The sequence below is a fragment of the Populus euphratica genome, unplaced genomic scaffold, assembly GCF_000495115.2.
Source record: "Populus euphratica unplaced genomic scaffold, PopEup_1.0 scaffold26.1, whole genome shotgun sequence".
Classification (NCBI taxonomy): Eukaryota; Viridiplantae; Streptophyta; class Magnoliopsida; order Malpighiales; family Salicaceae; genus Populus; species Populus euphratica.
In genome coordinates, this window is record NW_011499896.1 from 574,040 (window position 1) to 590,985 (window position 16,946).

At 31.9% G+C, this 16,946-nt stretch overlaps 1 protein-coding gene across 1 annotated transcript; it reads right to left on the reverse strand.

The window, feature by feature from the left end:
- Positions 1-3,408: 3,408 nt before the first annotated feature.
- Positions 3,409-11,111, reverse strand: DEG2 (DEGP protease 2). The gene is made up of 21 exons (XM_011035316.1): positions 10,795-11,111; positions 10,332-10,520; positions 10,193-10,243; positions 9,358-9,431; positions 9,095-9,158; positions 8,624-8,668; positions 8,001-8,108; positions 7,571-7,648; positions 7,365-7,431; positions 7,085-7,143; positions 6,781-6,880; positions 6,106-6,185; positions 5,898-5,954; positions 5,310-5,413; positions 5,057-5,144; positions 4,867-4,952; positions 4,734-4,758; positions 4,569-4,640; positions 4,298-4,348; positions 4,150-4,210; positions 3,409-4,069 (listed from the first exon to the last, which is right to left on the reverse strand). Exons 1-21 carry the CDS (start codon positions 10,954-10,956, stop codon positions 3,825-3,827), a joined length of 1,866 nt encoding a protein of 621 aa, XP_011033618.1. The 5' UTR covers positions 10,957-11,111; the 3' UTR covers positions 3,409-3,824.
- Between the last annotated feature and the right edge of the window lie 5,835 nt (positions 11,112-16,946).

The following is a 16,946-nucleotide window of genomic DNA, read 5'->3' on the forward strand; positions in this document are numbered from 1 at the left end:
ATCTAGTTTGGTGTTGATGAATTTTTTTTTCTTTCTCTTATCCCCTGAAAATTATAGCTTAGCCTCTTGGTTGTTGATATTTCAACTTCAATCTTTATTTTTATTTTTTTTATTTTGGTTTTTTTGTAGAAGTTTTTTTTTGTTTTCAACTTTATTTTTTAATCTAAATATTATATTCTTTAATGTGGATCTTGTTCTTTGGATTTCTATTTTTTTACCAAATATTATATTCTTTAATATGGATCTTGTTCTTTGGATTTCTAATTTTTTTTTGTAAAATTTTTTGTGGTTTTTTATTTTCTCTTTCAACTCAAATTAAAGTAATTATTTTTTTCAATTTGATCCTTATTTTTTTTGTTTCTATTTTTTTTCTCAGTCCTTTTGTAAAAATTACTATTCTTTTAATTTCACCTTTTAATTACAACATTGTTTTTATTTTTTATGTCAATTTGATTCTTATTCTTTTTAAGTGTTTTTTGTCCTTTTACCAAATAGATTTTTTTCAGTATCACCCTTCAATTAAATAAAATATTTATAAATTTTCATTCCTTTAATTGTTGTTTTTTAAAATTCTTTTGTATCATTGAATTTTTTTATTTTTTCCTTTAATATATGATTAATTGAGAATGGTTTTTTCAAATTGAATATTTCAAGTTTAATAACTTGAGTCACATGTTTGAAAAATTAATATGAATTTAAAAAAAAATTATAATTCTCTTATTTTTTATGAAATTATTCTTATCACATAATTTGTGCTATAAATTCGGTGAGATATCCCAAATTAACTTAGTTGTAATTAGTATAGTCATAGATTTATCATGATAAATTTTTTATATCTTTTCTATCTCATTTTGACATCTAAATATTAATTTTTATAAAATAAAATAAAATAATCTGAACTGCATTGAATCACGGAAATTAAAGCTAGCTTGTTAATTAAAGACTACTAACATGGTAAATTTGAAATAAAAAATAGTTGTGCTTTATTTTATGAGCGTTTAAAGGCCAGCAACATAGCATATCAAAATATGGTAAGGCAAACCAGTGCTTGGCCTAGCGGTGAAAGGGGCTTATCTCCTTCCACTGCACTTGGATTCGAGCCTGGCGTGCAAGTCTGTCACCTTCGCGATGCCTTATATGCCTACTGAGTTTGTAGAGTGTTTAGTGGGCCGTGAAGATTAGTTATGGTGCGCGCAAGCTGGTCCGGACACCTCAAGTAAATCAAAAAAAAAATGATAAGGCGGTGGCCAGGCCAAGGAAAGTGGCAAATGATGCCACAGGCCAATATTAAAATTGACAGATCACCACACCATAATGATTTTTGGACTATTTGAAAGTTTATACTCTCAATTTGCAGCAATCTTCCAACTTCCTAAACACTCGGTAATTTCAGACTGGTTATAATTTGGATCAACACCTTTTTAAGCTACGGCGTCTGATGGGACTGGACCACGGACCGTGCACCCTTTCATTTGGCGACAAGAAATAAAATTCTATCTTTTTCTTACACCCCTGGTTCCGGGGGAGCCTAGGCGAGTAGGCGTCATAAAAATACTGTCTAAGATGTGTTGTGATTTAATGGTTACTTGATCAAGGGGTAAGATAAAAACCAGGGAGATCATGGCTCACGTCTCACCTCCCGCTAGGATCTTCTACCTCCATTCTTGCGGGCCATTAACTACGCCTACGAGTCCTGTTTCAAATATTGACAGCGGAGGTGGTTATTACGTTATATATATATATATATATATCACGTGATGAAGAAGAATCACGGGAAGCTACATAGCAAGTGGGTTGGACATTGCAGGTTCACGGACGACGCCCATCATTCCAAGAAAGTAGAAAGTGATCTGGGTTTTCTCAAGTTCCATTCGGCTGTGATCATGATGTTTAAGTTAGTAAGTTTGGTTTTTTGTGTGCCTAGATCTTGCTCGCACTAGAAAGCATAAGAGACGACGAGTTCGTGTTTGAGGATGGCAAGCCATACCCCTTTAATTTGACACACTTCTCTTTGTACTGGCATCAAGTGATCAATTAATAAGTGGCTCAAGCTCAGTAGTTTTATTTAACCATAAATAAATAAATAAATAAACCCCCACTAAACTAAAGCTGAAGACTGTGCACTAAGGCTCCGTTAGCTTTTCACTATAATAGAAAAATGACAGTTTTACTTTTTTTAAAAAAAAATTATTTTTTAAAAAACTATTTTTATCTATTCATATGTTACATTAGTCGTGAGAGCTTACCCAGGAATATAATTATAATTGTATTTTTATTTTCAAAACACATTAAAATGATCTAATCATCTCAAAATTAAAAAATAAAAATACAAAATTAATACAAAGAGGCATAACTGTTTTTTCATTTATTCGTTTACTATAAATTGACAAATAGAGGCTTCAAACAGTTTAAATCATAAGTTCAAGGACTTTTTGATATTTTTCTTTAGTTTTTCTTAATTACCTAAGTAACCAAGGTCATTTTTATCTTTTAATATCAATTAAATATTATTTAATTATATAAAATCGTTAGCATATAAAAGATGCCCACACTTTTTAGACAACTTATGCAATACCTCTCCGTAGCATAAAATATTCTTTTATCATGTTGCTAGATATATCATCGTATCCTCTCTTTTTTATCATATAGATATATCATCGTATCCTCTCTTTTTTGTCATAGCATGTGTCAATGTTGATAGATCAGTTTGTTGCCAATTAATTTTTCTTTTTTATCCTTTATTTTTCTCTTTCATACCCGAAAAGTACGTGTTCGTTCTTTTGGACCAAAATGCAACTTCCAAAAACTACGAGGACCATAGAAGGAAAGTGAAAATAAGGGAATGAAAAAGAATTTTGCTGTGCTAATTTTAGGTTGGCCATGTCAGTTTTCGGTGTTTTACACTTTAATTCTATACCTTTTAATTGTGTTTTCCTATAACAAATCATAAGAAATCAATCGTTAATTTAACAAGGATGCTATTCAGAAAAAAAAAATTTAACAAAAAAGACCAACTATTCATTCCTGTTCCTTTTCCCCAAATCTTGTTATAATTATAATTATAATAAAATGTCAAATCATGAAATATGATCCAGTCCCTCGTGTGACATTGTACAGGCGGGAGGTGTATGGCTTGCAATTGCATAATTAACCTCGTTCGAAAAGGGTGGTTTTGCGGGTGCGTGGAAGGTTTAGTTGCTTGAGTAGCCTTGAACACATTACTCGTGCTTTTCATTTTTTAAATAATCTATTCTCTATAAATTTAATATTTTTAGAGCAATGGAGATTGGAGACATACTGGTTTTGTCAATCCACAGCCTATCAAACCATGCCCAGAACAGACAATTTCCCAAACCTTCTCTTCCTAAATAGGCAGTGCCACAAAATATGTTGGAAGTTTATGCAAAAAGCGACCTAGATACGTCTTGTTCCGAATCAAATGGATTCATAAATAATTTAGTTGTACATTATTTGTTTCAAATCATTACAACAAATAATTTCAAGGCTGACGAGAGACGGTGAGCCCCACAGTAAAAAATCACGCTCTGCCTAATTGTTATCATAAACATGCAGTATGGTTAAAATCTATCCGTAAAAGCCCAGGCAACCAAACAAAAATGAAGCAAAAATTGAAAAGAGAGAGAGAGAGAGAGACCATGATCGGGTAATTCCGTACCAGAAAAAAGGGAGCACGTGTAACGGCCTTGAAAATGGGCAGAAGCATGGCATTTATCAATTTGGTGGCATTGAGTTGAGGTTATAACCACTCTCTCCAACAGTTGATTGTCATGATAAAGCTCAGGATGATCTCCCGACACTTGGTATTATGTCCAGAGGAGTCCATCAAAGCCAATTTCCAGATTTGAAACCGTGCTGTTGCCAAAATCCTGATCTACTGCTTGGTTGTCTTCTAATGAATCCACATATGGCTCTGATAGATCAGAAGATCGTTCAGATGGAATTCCATAATCTTTGAGAATGTGGGGTGAACAAGCACTCGTTGCTTCCCTCTCCAGCACAACAAGGTAATTGTCTTCAAACTCAAAAACTAAATATCTGTTCTTGCATGCTGATCAAACCACAAAACCATGAGAACAGAGGTGAAAAGGAACGCGGAACAGGAAACAGAGAAGGGGCACTGCCACTTACAATCGACAAGGTGTGCTAGGTGATGAATGTTTTTTATTTGAGTTCCATTGAACTTCAAAACCTGTAAGTGTTTATTGTTCTTAGTATATGCAAATAAATTGGCAAGCAGATGCGACTAAAAGTTGATTAGTGATTATAGATAACTTGCCTGCTGATTGCTCATATCCTCGTATCCAAAGTTGACTTCATTTGCTAAGACCTGTCAGTAGAAAGAAAATGATCAAGGCAGTGACATACCAGGATGTTAAATTGTCCAATATAACAAAGAATCTAGGCAATGAGATATGATCCTCCATCAGAAAAAAAAAAAAAGATTTAATACGTGCAGAAAACTTGTCACTGTAACTAAAGCACACAAGATAGTAACATCACATAAAGTTGCTGAAAGGATTTCAATTGAAGAGAAGTATAAAACTTACCTGTGATAGGATAACAATCTGCTCCCCTTTGAACCTTGCCAGAGAATAACGTGACTTGGCTAGTAGTTTCAGCTAGGAGAAGATAAAACCAACAAAATTAAAATCCAAAAAAATGTATTGGACACAATGTTAAAAAGTGTTGAAGCAGTCTGTCACAGGACTAACCCCTATAGAGCCCTCGCATTCCTCCCTGCCAACGAGGGAGCAAAATCTCACGCATTAGCATATTACTTATAGAAAGAATACTATTATAAACGAACAGGTTATTACATTATTGAATGCCTGAAGTATAACATACTCTATCAGTGGTTCTGAAAGGGGAGTAAACACCAAACCAGCAATTATTAAATACGAAGGCTGACCCCCATCAACATGATATGGAACCTTGAAGCAAGAAGATATGAATCCAAATTTGTTATCTAAATCTGAAATTAATCTGATACAATAACTCGAATATAATGTACAGAGCCAGGATTCTAATGGCATACCAAATGCACTCTAGGATTAAGAACTACTTTAACTTTCATGAATGACCCAGCTCTAATTATGCCAAGCTCTGCTTCATCTCCTGCGAATCTGTATAAAAACATTATTCATTATTTAATGGAAAAGTACGAAGCCCAAAGGACATTGATTATATGGATGTTCAAAGAAGAAAAGGCAGGAACAAGGTTATGAAGAGACTGAAAGGAAATTCAAAGCCTGAAATAAAGAAACAATAACTAGAATTACACCCTTTACTTTTGACTAATAAGATAACGGAATGCAATGCGCTCATTTGATCTAAATGGCACTGTTCCTTCACACCCCACATGAACATCGTCAAAGCTCACAATCACGTCCCCCTGAAAAGAACAACTACAATCAAAATTCTCAACAGGAAGAACAATTAGAGGTAGAAAGAAAAATCCATTTCAAGAAGAGATTGCTTGTTCAAGCTTTTAGTCTTATTCATAGATCAAATCATGCCACTAACCCATGCAAGAAAATGATAAGGATTACCAATTCACACACAAGGACCAAATCTTGTGAAAAAATAAAATTTCCCTGTTTAGAGTAGCTTTTTTGTGTGGCATAATTAGCGACCTTTTTTATGAAAAACAATGTATTGCTATTACATTTTCTTTGATTCAGTATTCCTTTATCCTATTGCAGTTAGCACACTAAAAAATGCAGTATGGATATTAATTTATAGATTTGTTTGGATTTAAATATTAAGAAGCACAATAACAATATAATCCAAGGTTTCCTTCCTGGTAACATTTTAGCAAGAATAGACTGTGCAATTCAAGTAGAACACGCTTTTGAAGCTATAAATGGTCACTCTACCTCCTTTAAGACTCTATTTGCATCAGCGGTTGGTTCAACTCTCCGTACCAACACACCCTGCACAAACCAGACCTTATAAGGGAACTGCTTAGCAGATTGCATGAAGTTGCGATGATGTTGAGGAATTATAAAGAGAACTTTTATTGCATATACCACTTGGAAGCAAAACGAAATTTGTAAAATATGTATTTGACAAAAAAAGGCATACCTCATTAGACTGTACTTTTAAGCATGCACGTAATGCCGGATTCTCCAACTTTTGCAGCATCACACCAAGTGAAGGAAAGCCTAGAAGTCAATGTAAAAGGAGTTTTATTGGGACAATCCCAAATCAACTGCATGAACAAGATACATGCTAGGTTTGCATTGCAAAATTCAGTCAGGTGCCAGTAAGAGAAAAGGAAAGTAAAACAATTGTTAATCTAGAAAGAAGCAAGAAGTGATGTGATAGATGACACCGAATAGATTCAAAAGGCATTCAAACATTCTAAGGCATCGATATATATGTATATAAACTTTCAACAACCTTCATAACATTAACAGATGAGAAATAAGAATGTCTATACTAGAGAATAGCCTGCAGGGACCTATTAAAGAACAAAAGTACGATTGTAGTCATGCAAAACTAGCTGGTTAAAGGTGGTATTGAAGAGCCAAAAAGAGCAAGAAATCATTATGACTTTTGCAGAAACTAGATAAGAAGTAGTTTTATATGATACTGGTCAAAATAAGAAAATAAAGTTTTTAGAGGAAGCTTGGTCTAAAACTGGCAAGCATGCACTGCTTGTCAACATCAAATTCTACCAACGGATTTTCAATGCCAGAACATGGCATAAAAAGTGCACAGAATACACCATAAAAACAATGTACAAAAGAATCTCACCAGTGTATTTCTCATTCCTCTCAAAGTCCTTTAGAAAGTGAGATACTACTGCTGTTGGAATCACATATCCAATATTCTCAACCTCTTCAGACCTGTATACCTAAAAGAAATGTCTCATGAAAATGTCACAGGGAAAGAGATGCTGCAAATAGGAGTGAGTTGTTTTGCTAAATCAACAGCAAAATATGTTAATAACATCAAGAAGAAACTGCTTGGAGAACACTAATTCGTTTATCTAGTCATATGGACAAGTAACTGTAGACAAATTGAAAACTGGTGCATAGCATCATGCCAAAGAACCTACCTGAAATGCTACTCCAATGCACTCCCCCTGGTCATTGAATGCAGGACCACCACTGTTACCTATAATTAGCTAGTATAAGCAGTAGCTATCACAGAGATGAGATAAAACCTTGAAATAAATAAAAGACACGGGCAAACACACATGCATCAATACAGAGGGGGTTGTAAAAGTGATGCACCCAAATATATGCAATCTCCAAAATGCAAATACATAACCTGAAGAAGTTTTAACATACAGAATGGATAGACAAATAAATAAGCATATGCATATACACACTAACCAGGATTTATTGCTGCGTCAATTTGAATACCCAACAAATCAGATGATCCGTGAGCATACGATGTAACCTGATGATAATATGTTTGATAACACGATACAGAAAATTTGTTTATACATGGTGGTCAAGGAAGAACATCAAACAGACAATCATTGGCATGCCAGAAATAGATTAACAATCATATGCTTTCAAGGCATAGATAATCAAACCTCTATTCGAGACACAACCCCCTTTGTCACTGAAATGGTGTCTCCTCCAAGGGGATATCCTACAACTGTTACTGCATCCTGCCCATTTAAAATGCAGCAGAAAAATGATTTTCTCAAAAGGAAGTACACAGCACTGTACAAAAGGATCTGAAACTTGTAAATTTGGATTAGGGCATCAGTCTGCACTTTCATAGGAAAACTACATGACCTCAGTGTGCACTGTAAATTAAATAAACTATAACTATCACTACAAAAATATTGCCATGGTAAACCCCAAAGGTTTATTCTCATGAGCCCAGAAACATTTGATGCAGGTTTCAACAAGTGTAATAATTCAGGGCTGTTGCAAATGCCAGAACAAAAGGTTCATAGACCTAAAAAAACACAAGGGGCGAGGGCGCTATGACCCTAAGTGAAAGGGTAATTTAACCTGAAGACGTGGTAGGTGTCCAAACTTGAGTGGTTCTGCTCCTTCCCAAAATTCCTCACTTTCTACTGAAAGCAAAGCAATGTCGCAATCAACTCCTCTGGCCAGTACCTGTGTATAAAATCACTGAGAGGACAATAAGTTGCAAAATCCTAGCGTGTTCACAAACAAGATTAACCAGTAAAGTCCGCAATTGCATTGGTTCATTTCCTTTGTTTAGTGGCGAATACCATGTCAACTGAAGCATGAGAATATCCAGAAAGTAATGACAAGTTGAAACAGTCGTATTATTAGTTTCCAATGATGGCAGATGGAACTGCTAATTATAAAGTACCAGGACTCATAGAGACACCAATATCTCTGCACCCTGCTTTTTATAAAAGAGGCTTTTTTGTTTTTCCAAAAAGAATAACTTCGAACAGATCCACTAAACTCATTAATATTGGTATTTTCATCCAATTTTCTCAAGATCCTACGTACATTTACTCCCAAAGTGCATCTAAAACGTCCTTTCTCTTTCCGTTATGGGTTGGAACTTCAAATGATATGGAGAAAAGGATAAAATATAGATATTGAGCTCTTAAGATCATTAAATATCTTGCAAGTTCCAAAGGGTACAGAAGTACCTTGGCTACGTATTTGGTATCATCTCCCCTTCTCTTCACTTTGACCTGCAATAAGAAAAAGAATCATAAAAAGTTAATTTGACAATCTTTACCTACATATCATGTCTCAGTCCAAAGAATATTCAAATGATTCTTTGGTTGTACTGAGCAAGTCTCTACCAATGGCAGGGTGCTCTTATGGGAATTCCAAGCTGGTATTCCAGATATATCACCATGTCCAGGCCCTATGCATCATGCACTTTCTAGCATGTCCATCAAATGGCAAACCAAGGTCCTCAATGGATGGACTGCAGAGTTCTCAAAGGCTGTTGATTGGTGACTCGGTATTTTTGAGTTGCTAGTATTCTGACCCTAAACATTGCTACTTAGATATTCTGGTCTTTTGTGGTCTTTTCTTGTGGTTTAATCACTTATGGTAAAAGGAAATTGATAAAATCCAAACTAAGATTGAAAGCATAGGCATGACAAAACCTGTGTATAGTATTCAACACAATGAGCATTTGTCAAAAGTTTTCCATTGCCAATCATAAAAGCACTGCATAAGAAACATGTAAAGTAATGAAGAAATCAGTCTGCAAGACAAATTAGATTGGATAAATAGCATGCACAGTAAACCAGAAATGAAATAACAATCAGATATATATCTTAACAGAGCCAGCTGCAGCCAAGGATTTCTTATTACCCTGAAAGAAATTTATGGAAGACCTAGAAGGTAAATACTACAGAGAACTCACCTTCCTGTGCTTGTGTATTGCCTTTGTTTTTGCCAAGGAAGGGAATAATCAGGCTCTGTATGGGTGCAGTAAACCTAGACAAATAAAACAAAATAAGACATTTTACTAGCAAAGTGCAAGCAATTGCACGAGAAAATGGGTCGATTCTGAAAATCCTTTAAAGTTAGGATTCATCCTCAGGGAATAAAAAAAGGCGGGCATATCATTGAGTGACAACAGCTGAGAATATTGTTTAATGGTGACATAAAACTTAGCTTCACATATCAGTTTGGACAGCTATAATTGCTGCTCCCAGACCACTGGATCCCAAAGCATAGAAAGATGAAAGAAAATCACATGCACCCTTGATTCATGGTTTATTGGTTATGAATACATCAACATCTATAAAGGTGGAAGGAATTTCTCCTTCAAGTAGTTCTCAGAGTAGCTGAGAGAAATATCTCTTACATCCTTGGAGCATCATCTAGCTCTTTGAACAAGATTCGGATAGACTCTATATATGTAGGACATCCATGGACTGAAAGATAGTTGTGTTAATTGGATTGTCCCATGTCTAGTTAGTCACCCAGTAATGTATATAAGGTAAGATCCTGAGGGTCGCTAATAATGATTAACATAGAGCTTAACAGTCAGATGACCTGTAAGTGTCTATAATATAACCATGTCTAGAAGAACGTAACATGTTCAAGGATTATATTAACAACCACGGGACCTAAACCATAAATTGAATGCTAAAATGACAGGAAAGAACAGTTCCTACCATTCCATCATCATCAATCAGATTGACAGAACCTAAAATTGCAAGGCAGTAGAGAAAATGTGAAAGAATTATTACCTTGACAACCGCATCTAAAAATGCTGCATCTTTAAGATTCTGTGGCTCAAACTGAATTAAGAGGCAAATTATAAAACTTGTCTAAATTACTAAAACAACAAAAGCAACACATAAGAAAAATGAGTGCCCGGGATCACACCTGTTGTTCCTTCATATCAAACTTAAACTCTTTCTTATCTTTTCTTTGAGCCCCAAATGACTTAAAGGCCATTGATTGGGATTTCCCTGCATTCCTTTTACCAGTGATTCCATCATCATCCTCATCATGTAAAGAGGACCTCTTGTCCTTCGATTTCCCCGGAGACTTCTTCTGCGAGACACCTTCTTTCTAAACACAACCGAACCAAGATTTCCACCAAGTAATTAGTTAAACAGAGAGTTTTGAACTTTCCTTTTTCAAAAATGCAATTCCACTGCGTTAAAGCAGAGATTAGTTCTTAATTATGACCTAGAAAGCTTAATTTGTTCAGCTAATTAGAATCCCTAGAGTTTTTTTACCAAAATGACAGTCGATTATAACTCTAATCCAGTACTGAATGTGCATTTATTTGTCTAACGAAAAATAAGAAAGGAGAGGAAAGGGAGGGAGATTAGGGTTTTACATATTTTCCAGGGCGTCTCCTGCGATTAACGACAGCTTTACAAGTGACGGAAGCAATTGAATGCTGCGACGTGGCGAGATATGGTTGGGAAGGAACACAGCAACGGAATTTAACGGTGGAGGTAACAACAGAGAAGCAGCAGTTGGCGACTGCCATGGCCATGCTTAAATGATTTAGCAGCTGAGTGAGTGAGTCTCTCTCAGCTCAGTCCACACTCAGTGAGCAAGTTTTCTTATCTCAGTCTTTTATGCCTGCTTCGCTAAGGAAACCTGGATTGGATTAGGTTACTGGTTTTGGCGCCTTCATTTTTAACCAATCGGGTTCCTCCTCTCTCTTTTTTTTTAATAGTCGAAGTGAAACTATCTACGTCTACATGGGTTAAGCGCTGTCGTTTTGTGAGGCTAGTTCGCATATGAGCTTGTCAGGTTAAAAATTAAAATATTTTCCATTTCCTAAGGATTAGCCTGAAAATGTCTACCCATGAAATGGAAATAACATAAAATAAGGGTTTATTTAAAGAAGCTAAATATAAAGAGAACCAACTTGCCACTCCTGAGATACAAGAGATGAACATATTTCATATGAAAATTGTATCTATCATCAATTATTGTGTTTGTGTTTTCCGTTTTAGTTTTCAATAGCACCGTAGGTTTATCTTTTATTTTTATTAAACATTGGGTCGTCATGATATCTGACCCATGGCTATTTGTGTCATGAATATAGAGAATCTAGTTCTATTTTGAGCACTCCATGACCAATGATGCAAGACTATTTTAGATTTTGCATACAGGGTTCAATAATAATTGAGTTTTGGTATAATCAACTACCACACACATGTTAATATATGCCTAGCTCCCAGACATAACATATAACCTAAATACCGCGTGTATAAAGAGGGGTGTCTAAAACAAAGATAAAAGTTTAAGCGCGACGCGCGACGCAGACCTAAAAAGCGTTTATCCTAAAAGTAAAAATCCAAGCACCGCATATACATAGAGTGTGCTCAGCACTGAGGCATAGTCTAAATGCAATGTGGGTGCAGGGATGGTGCCAGCCTTTAGACAGGAGTTAAACACCACGTGTACTCCATATGGTTTTTATTCAAAAGTAGTAATAATTTTTTAAAATTTATTAATGATGATAATAATAATAATAATAATAATTTTTAATTTTACTTTTCAAATTAAATCTATGATGGTTTTCAATATTAAGAATAATTTTTTTCTAATTTAATAATTATTTTATTGATAATATTGATTACTGTAAAAATAATAATATTTACAACACAGAAAAGTAATATTTTTAATACTAATACTTTTAATTATAGTAAAAATAATAATATTCATAACACAAATAATACTATTTTTAATACTAAGAATATTTAGAACATAAATAATAATATTTTTTTATATTAAAACTTGTAATTATTATAAAAATAATAATATCTTTGAGATAAATACTCTGTATTCTAAGAAAAATAATGAAATTGACAACACAAATTATAATATTTTTTATATCAATACTTTTAATTATTGAATATTTTTAATAATACTACACCGCCAGCTCACTCTTTATTTTTATAAAAAAAAAATATCATAAAAATTTATAATAAAAATAATAATATTTTATAAAAGAAATGATAATATTTAGAATCCTACAACCCATGAAATTCGAGTCTTGACAAAGAACCCAATAGACTTGGGTCTTTACACTAGATCTATTGATAATGAATCTTGATAATCAACCCGTCCACCCTGAATCTGGAGCTATGATTCAAATGTCACTTGTCCCTAACCCAACATAGCTCAAGCACCACGTGTGCGTTGTGGAGTGCCCAACCCAAAAATAGGGGTTTCGAGTCTTGATGAAGGACTCAGTAGAATTGGATCCTCATGCTAGACCCATTGATCATGAATCTTATCGATTAACCCATTCACCCTAAATTTGGAGCCATGATCCAAACCCCACTTGCTTTCAACCCAACACAACCCAAGCACCACATATGTGCTGTGGAGTGCCCAACCCGAAAGTAAGAGTCCAAGCACCATGTTTACGCTGACGTGAGCCAACCCAAAGGAGAAGTCAAGTGCCATGTGTGCGTTGGATGTACCCAGTTTATAGGCACAACCCAAACACCACGTTGGCGCAAAGATGTGCCCAGCCTCTAAACAGAAGTCAAGCTCCATGTGTCCCTGTATGGTTTTTCTTTGATAATAATAATATTTTTTTAAAAAAAATATTAATGATAACAATAATAATATTAATAGTAATTTTTAATTCTATCTTTCAAATCAAATATGTGGTTGTTTTCAATATTAAGAATGATTTTTTTTCTAATTTAGTAATTTTTTTTATTAATAACATTGATTATTATAAAAATAATAATACTTTTACCACAAAAAAATAATATTTTTAATATTAATATTTTTTATCATGGTAAAAATAATTATATTCATAATACAAATAATACCACTTCTAATACCAAGACTATTTAGAACATAAATAATAATTTTTTTATATTAAAATGTTGAATTATTATAAAAACAATAACTTTAGAACAAAAATAATAACATATTTGAGATGGATGCTTTGTATTCTAAGAAAAATAATAACATTGACAACACAAATTATAATATTTTTTATATTAATACTTAGAATTGTTGAATATTTTTAATAATACCACACCGCGGGTTCACTCTTTATTTTTATTAAAACAAATGCCATGAAAATTTATAATATAAATAACAATATTTTTCTTTTAAATTTATTAATTGTTTTATTAATAATATTAACTATAATATAAATAATAATATTTCTAAAAAAAATAATAATATTTAGAATCATAGGATCCATGAACACTGAGTTTTGATGAAGGACCCAATAGAATTGAGTTCTTACGCTAATCTCACCAATCATGAGTCCTAACACCAGACTCATTTTTCTTGAATTCGAAACCATAACTCAAATTGTGTTTGATATTGTAGTCAGATCCACTTAAACTTGGGTAATGCAAATTTAATATTGTTATTAATATTATAAATATTATTATTGAATCAGGTGTTGCAGCTAAATTCAAGAATTTTAAAAATAACTTTATAAAAAAAATCTAATATTTTTATATTTTAATATTTTTAATATCTTTTATATAAATAAATTATCCCGCAGCATGACACGGTCGTATAACTAATATGAAAAATAAAGGGAATGGGGTTTTTACCCCAATTCCTTAGTAGAGTAGGCGATAATATTCGGAGCAAGACATCCGACCGTGGGCTACTTGCTCCAATGACATTAGAAGTAGACCATCAGCTGGATTGTAATGGACCAGAGGCCCAGCTCATAAATCATCAACGCTGTTGTCTCACAAGAAGCCGTCGCGAATCAATCCCGGTAAGCGTCCACAAACTGCCCACTCATGTAGCTCTTCAGAGTACATTTGAAAATGAATTAAGTACTTGTCAGGCATGGGCCAAGCCGACAAACATGTTTGGTTGGATTCACAACATCTGTAGTCCACCCAAGTCAAGGATGTCTCCAAGATTAGCCACTTCACTGTTCATGTGAGCTGGCTGCAATCTTTTTTTTTTTAAAAAAAATTTATTTGTCATTTTTATTCAATATTTTACTAATTTTGATTTGATTTTCCTAATAGATTTTGATTTATTTTTTAAAATATTATTATAATCTTAAATAGACATTCTTTAATATTTTTTTGAGACTTAATTTTATAAATATTTATTTTTATTGTCATATCATTAGGTAAATAATAATTAAAAAAAATTGTTAAATCTAATGATGTTCATGATCCAACTGGTGAGTTAAACTATAAAACTTGAGTTGATTTAATATATTGTTGTTTTTATATTGAAAAATAATATCATCTTGATTTTTTTTTTAAAAATATAAATTGTATTTTTTATTGATTATCTATATTATCTTTAGATTTATCAAGTTAATTAGATCATGTCAAATTAACTATCATAGGGGTTAATTTTAAATTTATGCTAAATAACGATTTGGATCAAGAGATTTTAAGATTAGTTAATTGAGTTAAGCCTTCTTTTTTTCCTCATTCTTTTTTTTCTAGTAAATTCTTTATGAATTTTTTTTAATTTAATTTTTAATTTTTTTGTTGTTTTTTAATTGATATTTATAATTTATTTTAATTTTTTACGAGGTCATTACAATCTTAATCAAACATCTTGATATTTCATTAATATTTAATTTTATGAATATTTATTTTTGTTAATATATTATTAATTATTAAATAATTTAAAAAACAAAGATGTTAAACCTAATAGGGTTTAAAATTTAATTAACAAGTTTAATGGTTTAAATTCTGAAACTCAAGTTGATCTAGCATGCATCAACTCAATTTTGTTTTTTTTAAGTAACCTTGAAATCTTTTAAAAATGTCAAACAATGTTTTTGTCCATGTCATCCTAGTTGGTTCCGAAACCATGAAGTTAATTATGTAATGTAAAGACAGCATTCTTTTGAGATAGTTTTCAACCTGGGTTAGATGCACTAGTAAGTGTTTTTTTAATATTATATTGCAATATCCTTTGCACAAGTACTTTTCATTTAAATATATATTAAAATAATTTTTTATTTTAAAATTCACATAACAAAATTATAAAAAACATTAAATAAATATAAATTTAATATTTTTTTCAACTCACAGAGGAATAATTTCAAACATAAAAACAAAAACTATGTGGTCGTGTCATCTATCCAAAAGCAATCATTCTGCAAAATGTTCTTCGTATGCCTGAGTGTAACGTCATCCTGGCCGTCAATATCCACGAGTCACATTTCAAATTGCGTGATGCTCTAGTGTCCAATAAAACCCATGCTTATATATAAATATATTTTCTTGGTTTGTATAAGGATATTTACATTTTTTTTTTTTTAAATCACCGTTATTTTGGAATGGAGTTATCATTTTATTGGATTACAGATAGATAGACGAAGACGTGATTTGTTAACAGAAGGAATGGTATATTAATGAATATTAAACAATCAATGAAGCAGGTAAAACAAAAGTCAAAGCCAAGAAAAAAAAACCTATCCTTTATCTCAAATAGACCAAGGCCATTAAAATAATTTTTTTTATTAAATGCAGCCATACAGGAAAAAAAAAACTTTGAATAAAAGCAGAGCATTTTCTTTTCTTTTTCTGATTATTTTTGTATTTTAAAAATATTTTAAAAATAAAAAATATTATTTTAATATATTTTTAAATAAAAAATACTTTGAAAAACAACCATAACTATATCCTCAAATAGACTTTAATAAAAATCTAGCTTCTAAAAAAAACAAGAAATTATCCCATATTATCATATACATATAAAGTATAAACCAAAACACAAAAAAAATCGTGGTACTTAATTGTTAATGAAACTTGAAAACATAAAAGATAACAATTTATTGTTATTGTCAATAATAAATTATGTATTTTTAAAACTTTATTATTAGTTTTTTTAATGTAAAAAAATAATCTGAATAAACTTATCATAATTCCAACAACTACATTTTTAAAATATATATTTACTTTAAAAGTTAACTAAAAACAAATGAATATATACTCACAAACTCTCTATCAGGATAGGAACCTAAGTTCTGGAAATGAATGGTACTTATTAGTTTTTAACTTTAAATTCATTTCCCCTTTTCATTTGAAAAAATAATTTTTTTAAAAATAAAAATAACTTTTTGTTCAAACCTTATATGGTAGACCAATAAAAAATAATTATTTATAAACTAAAAAATTATTTTATAATAAACCAAAATCTAAATCTAAAATAGGTCAACGAAAAGCAGACTCATGGCCCTGCGCTCGAGCCTACATTGAGCCTAAGAGTTAAATCCATATTTTTGTTTAACCTTATTTATTATCATTCAATTTTTTTACTGTATAAATTAAAAATCTCATTTCATATGAGATAATTTTTTTTTTAAAATTTTATAAAATATATTAACTTAGAATTATTTGATATTATTTTTTCATTAACCAACAATTTATTTTAACTATATTAATATTTTTTTATTAAAAAACTTTATTAAAATTTTCATGACATGGTTACAAATTCAAACAATATCGAAATTTCGATGTCCAAAAAGAAAGAAAGAATTTAAGTCAGCACAAAAGT

Bases quoted from the DNA above. Each gene is read 5' to 3' on its own strand.
- DEG2 (XM_011035316.1), bottom strand. From the start codon at position 10,956: ATGGCCATGGCAGTCGCCAACTGCTGCTTCTCTGTTGTTACCTCCACC. The intron at 7,649-8,000 runs GTTAAATTACCC...TTAAATGGGCAG, and splicing joins GACACCTACCACGTCTTCAG to GATGCAGTAACAGTTGTAGG. The intron at 4,070-4,149 runs GTAAGTGGCAGT...TGGTTTGATCAG, and splicing joins CCTAGCACACCTTGTCGATT to CATGCAAGAACAGATATTTA.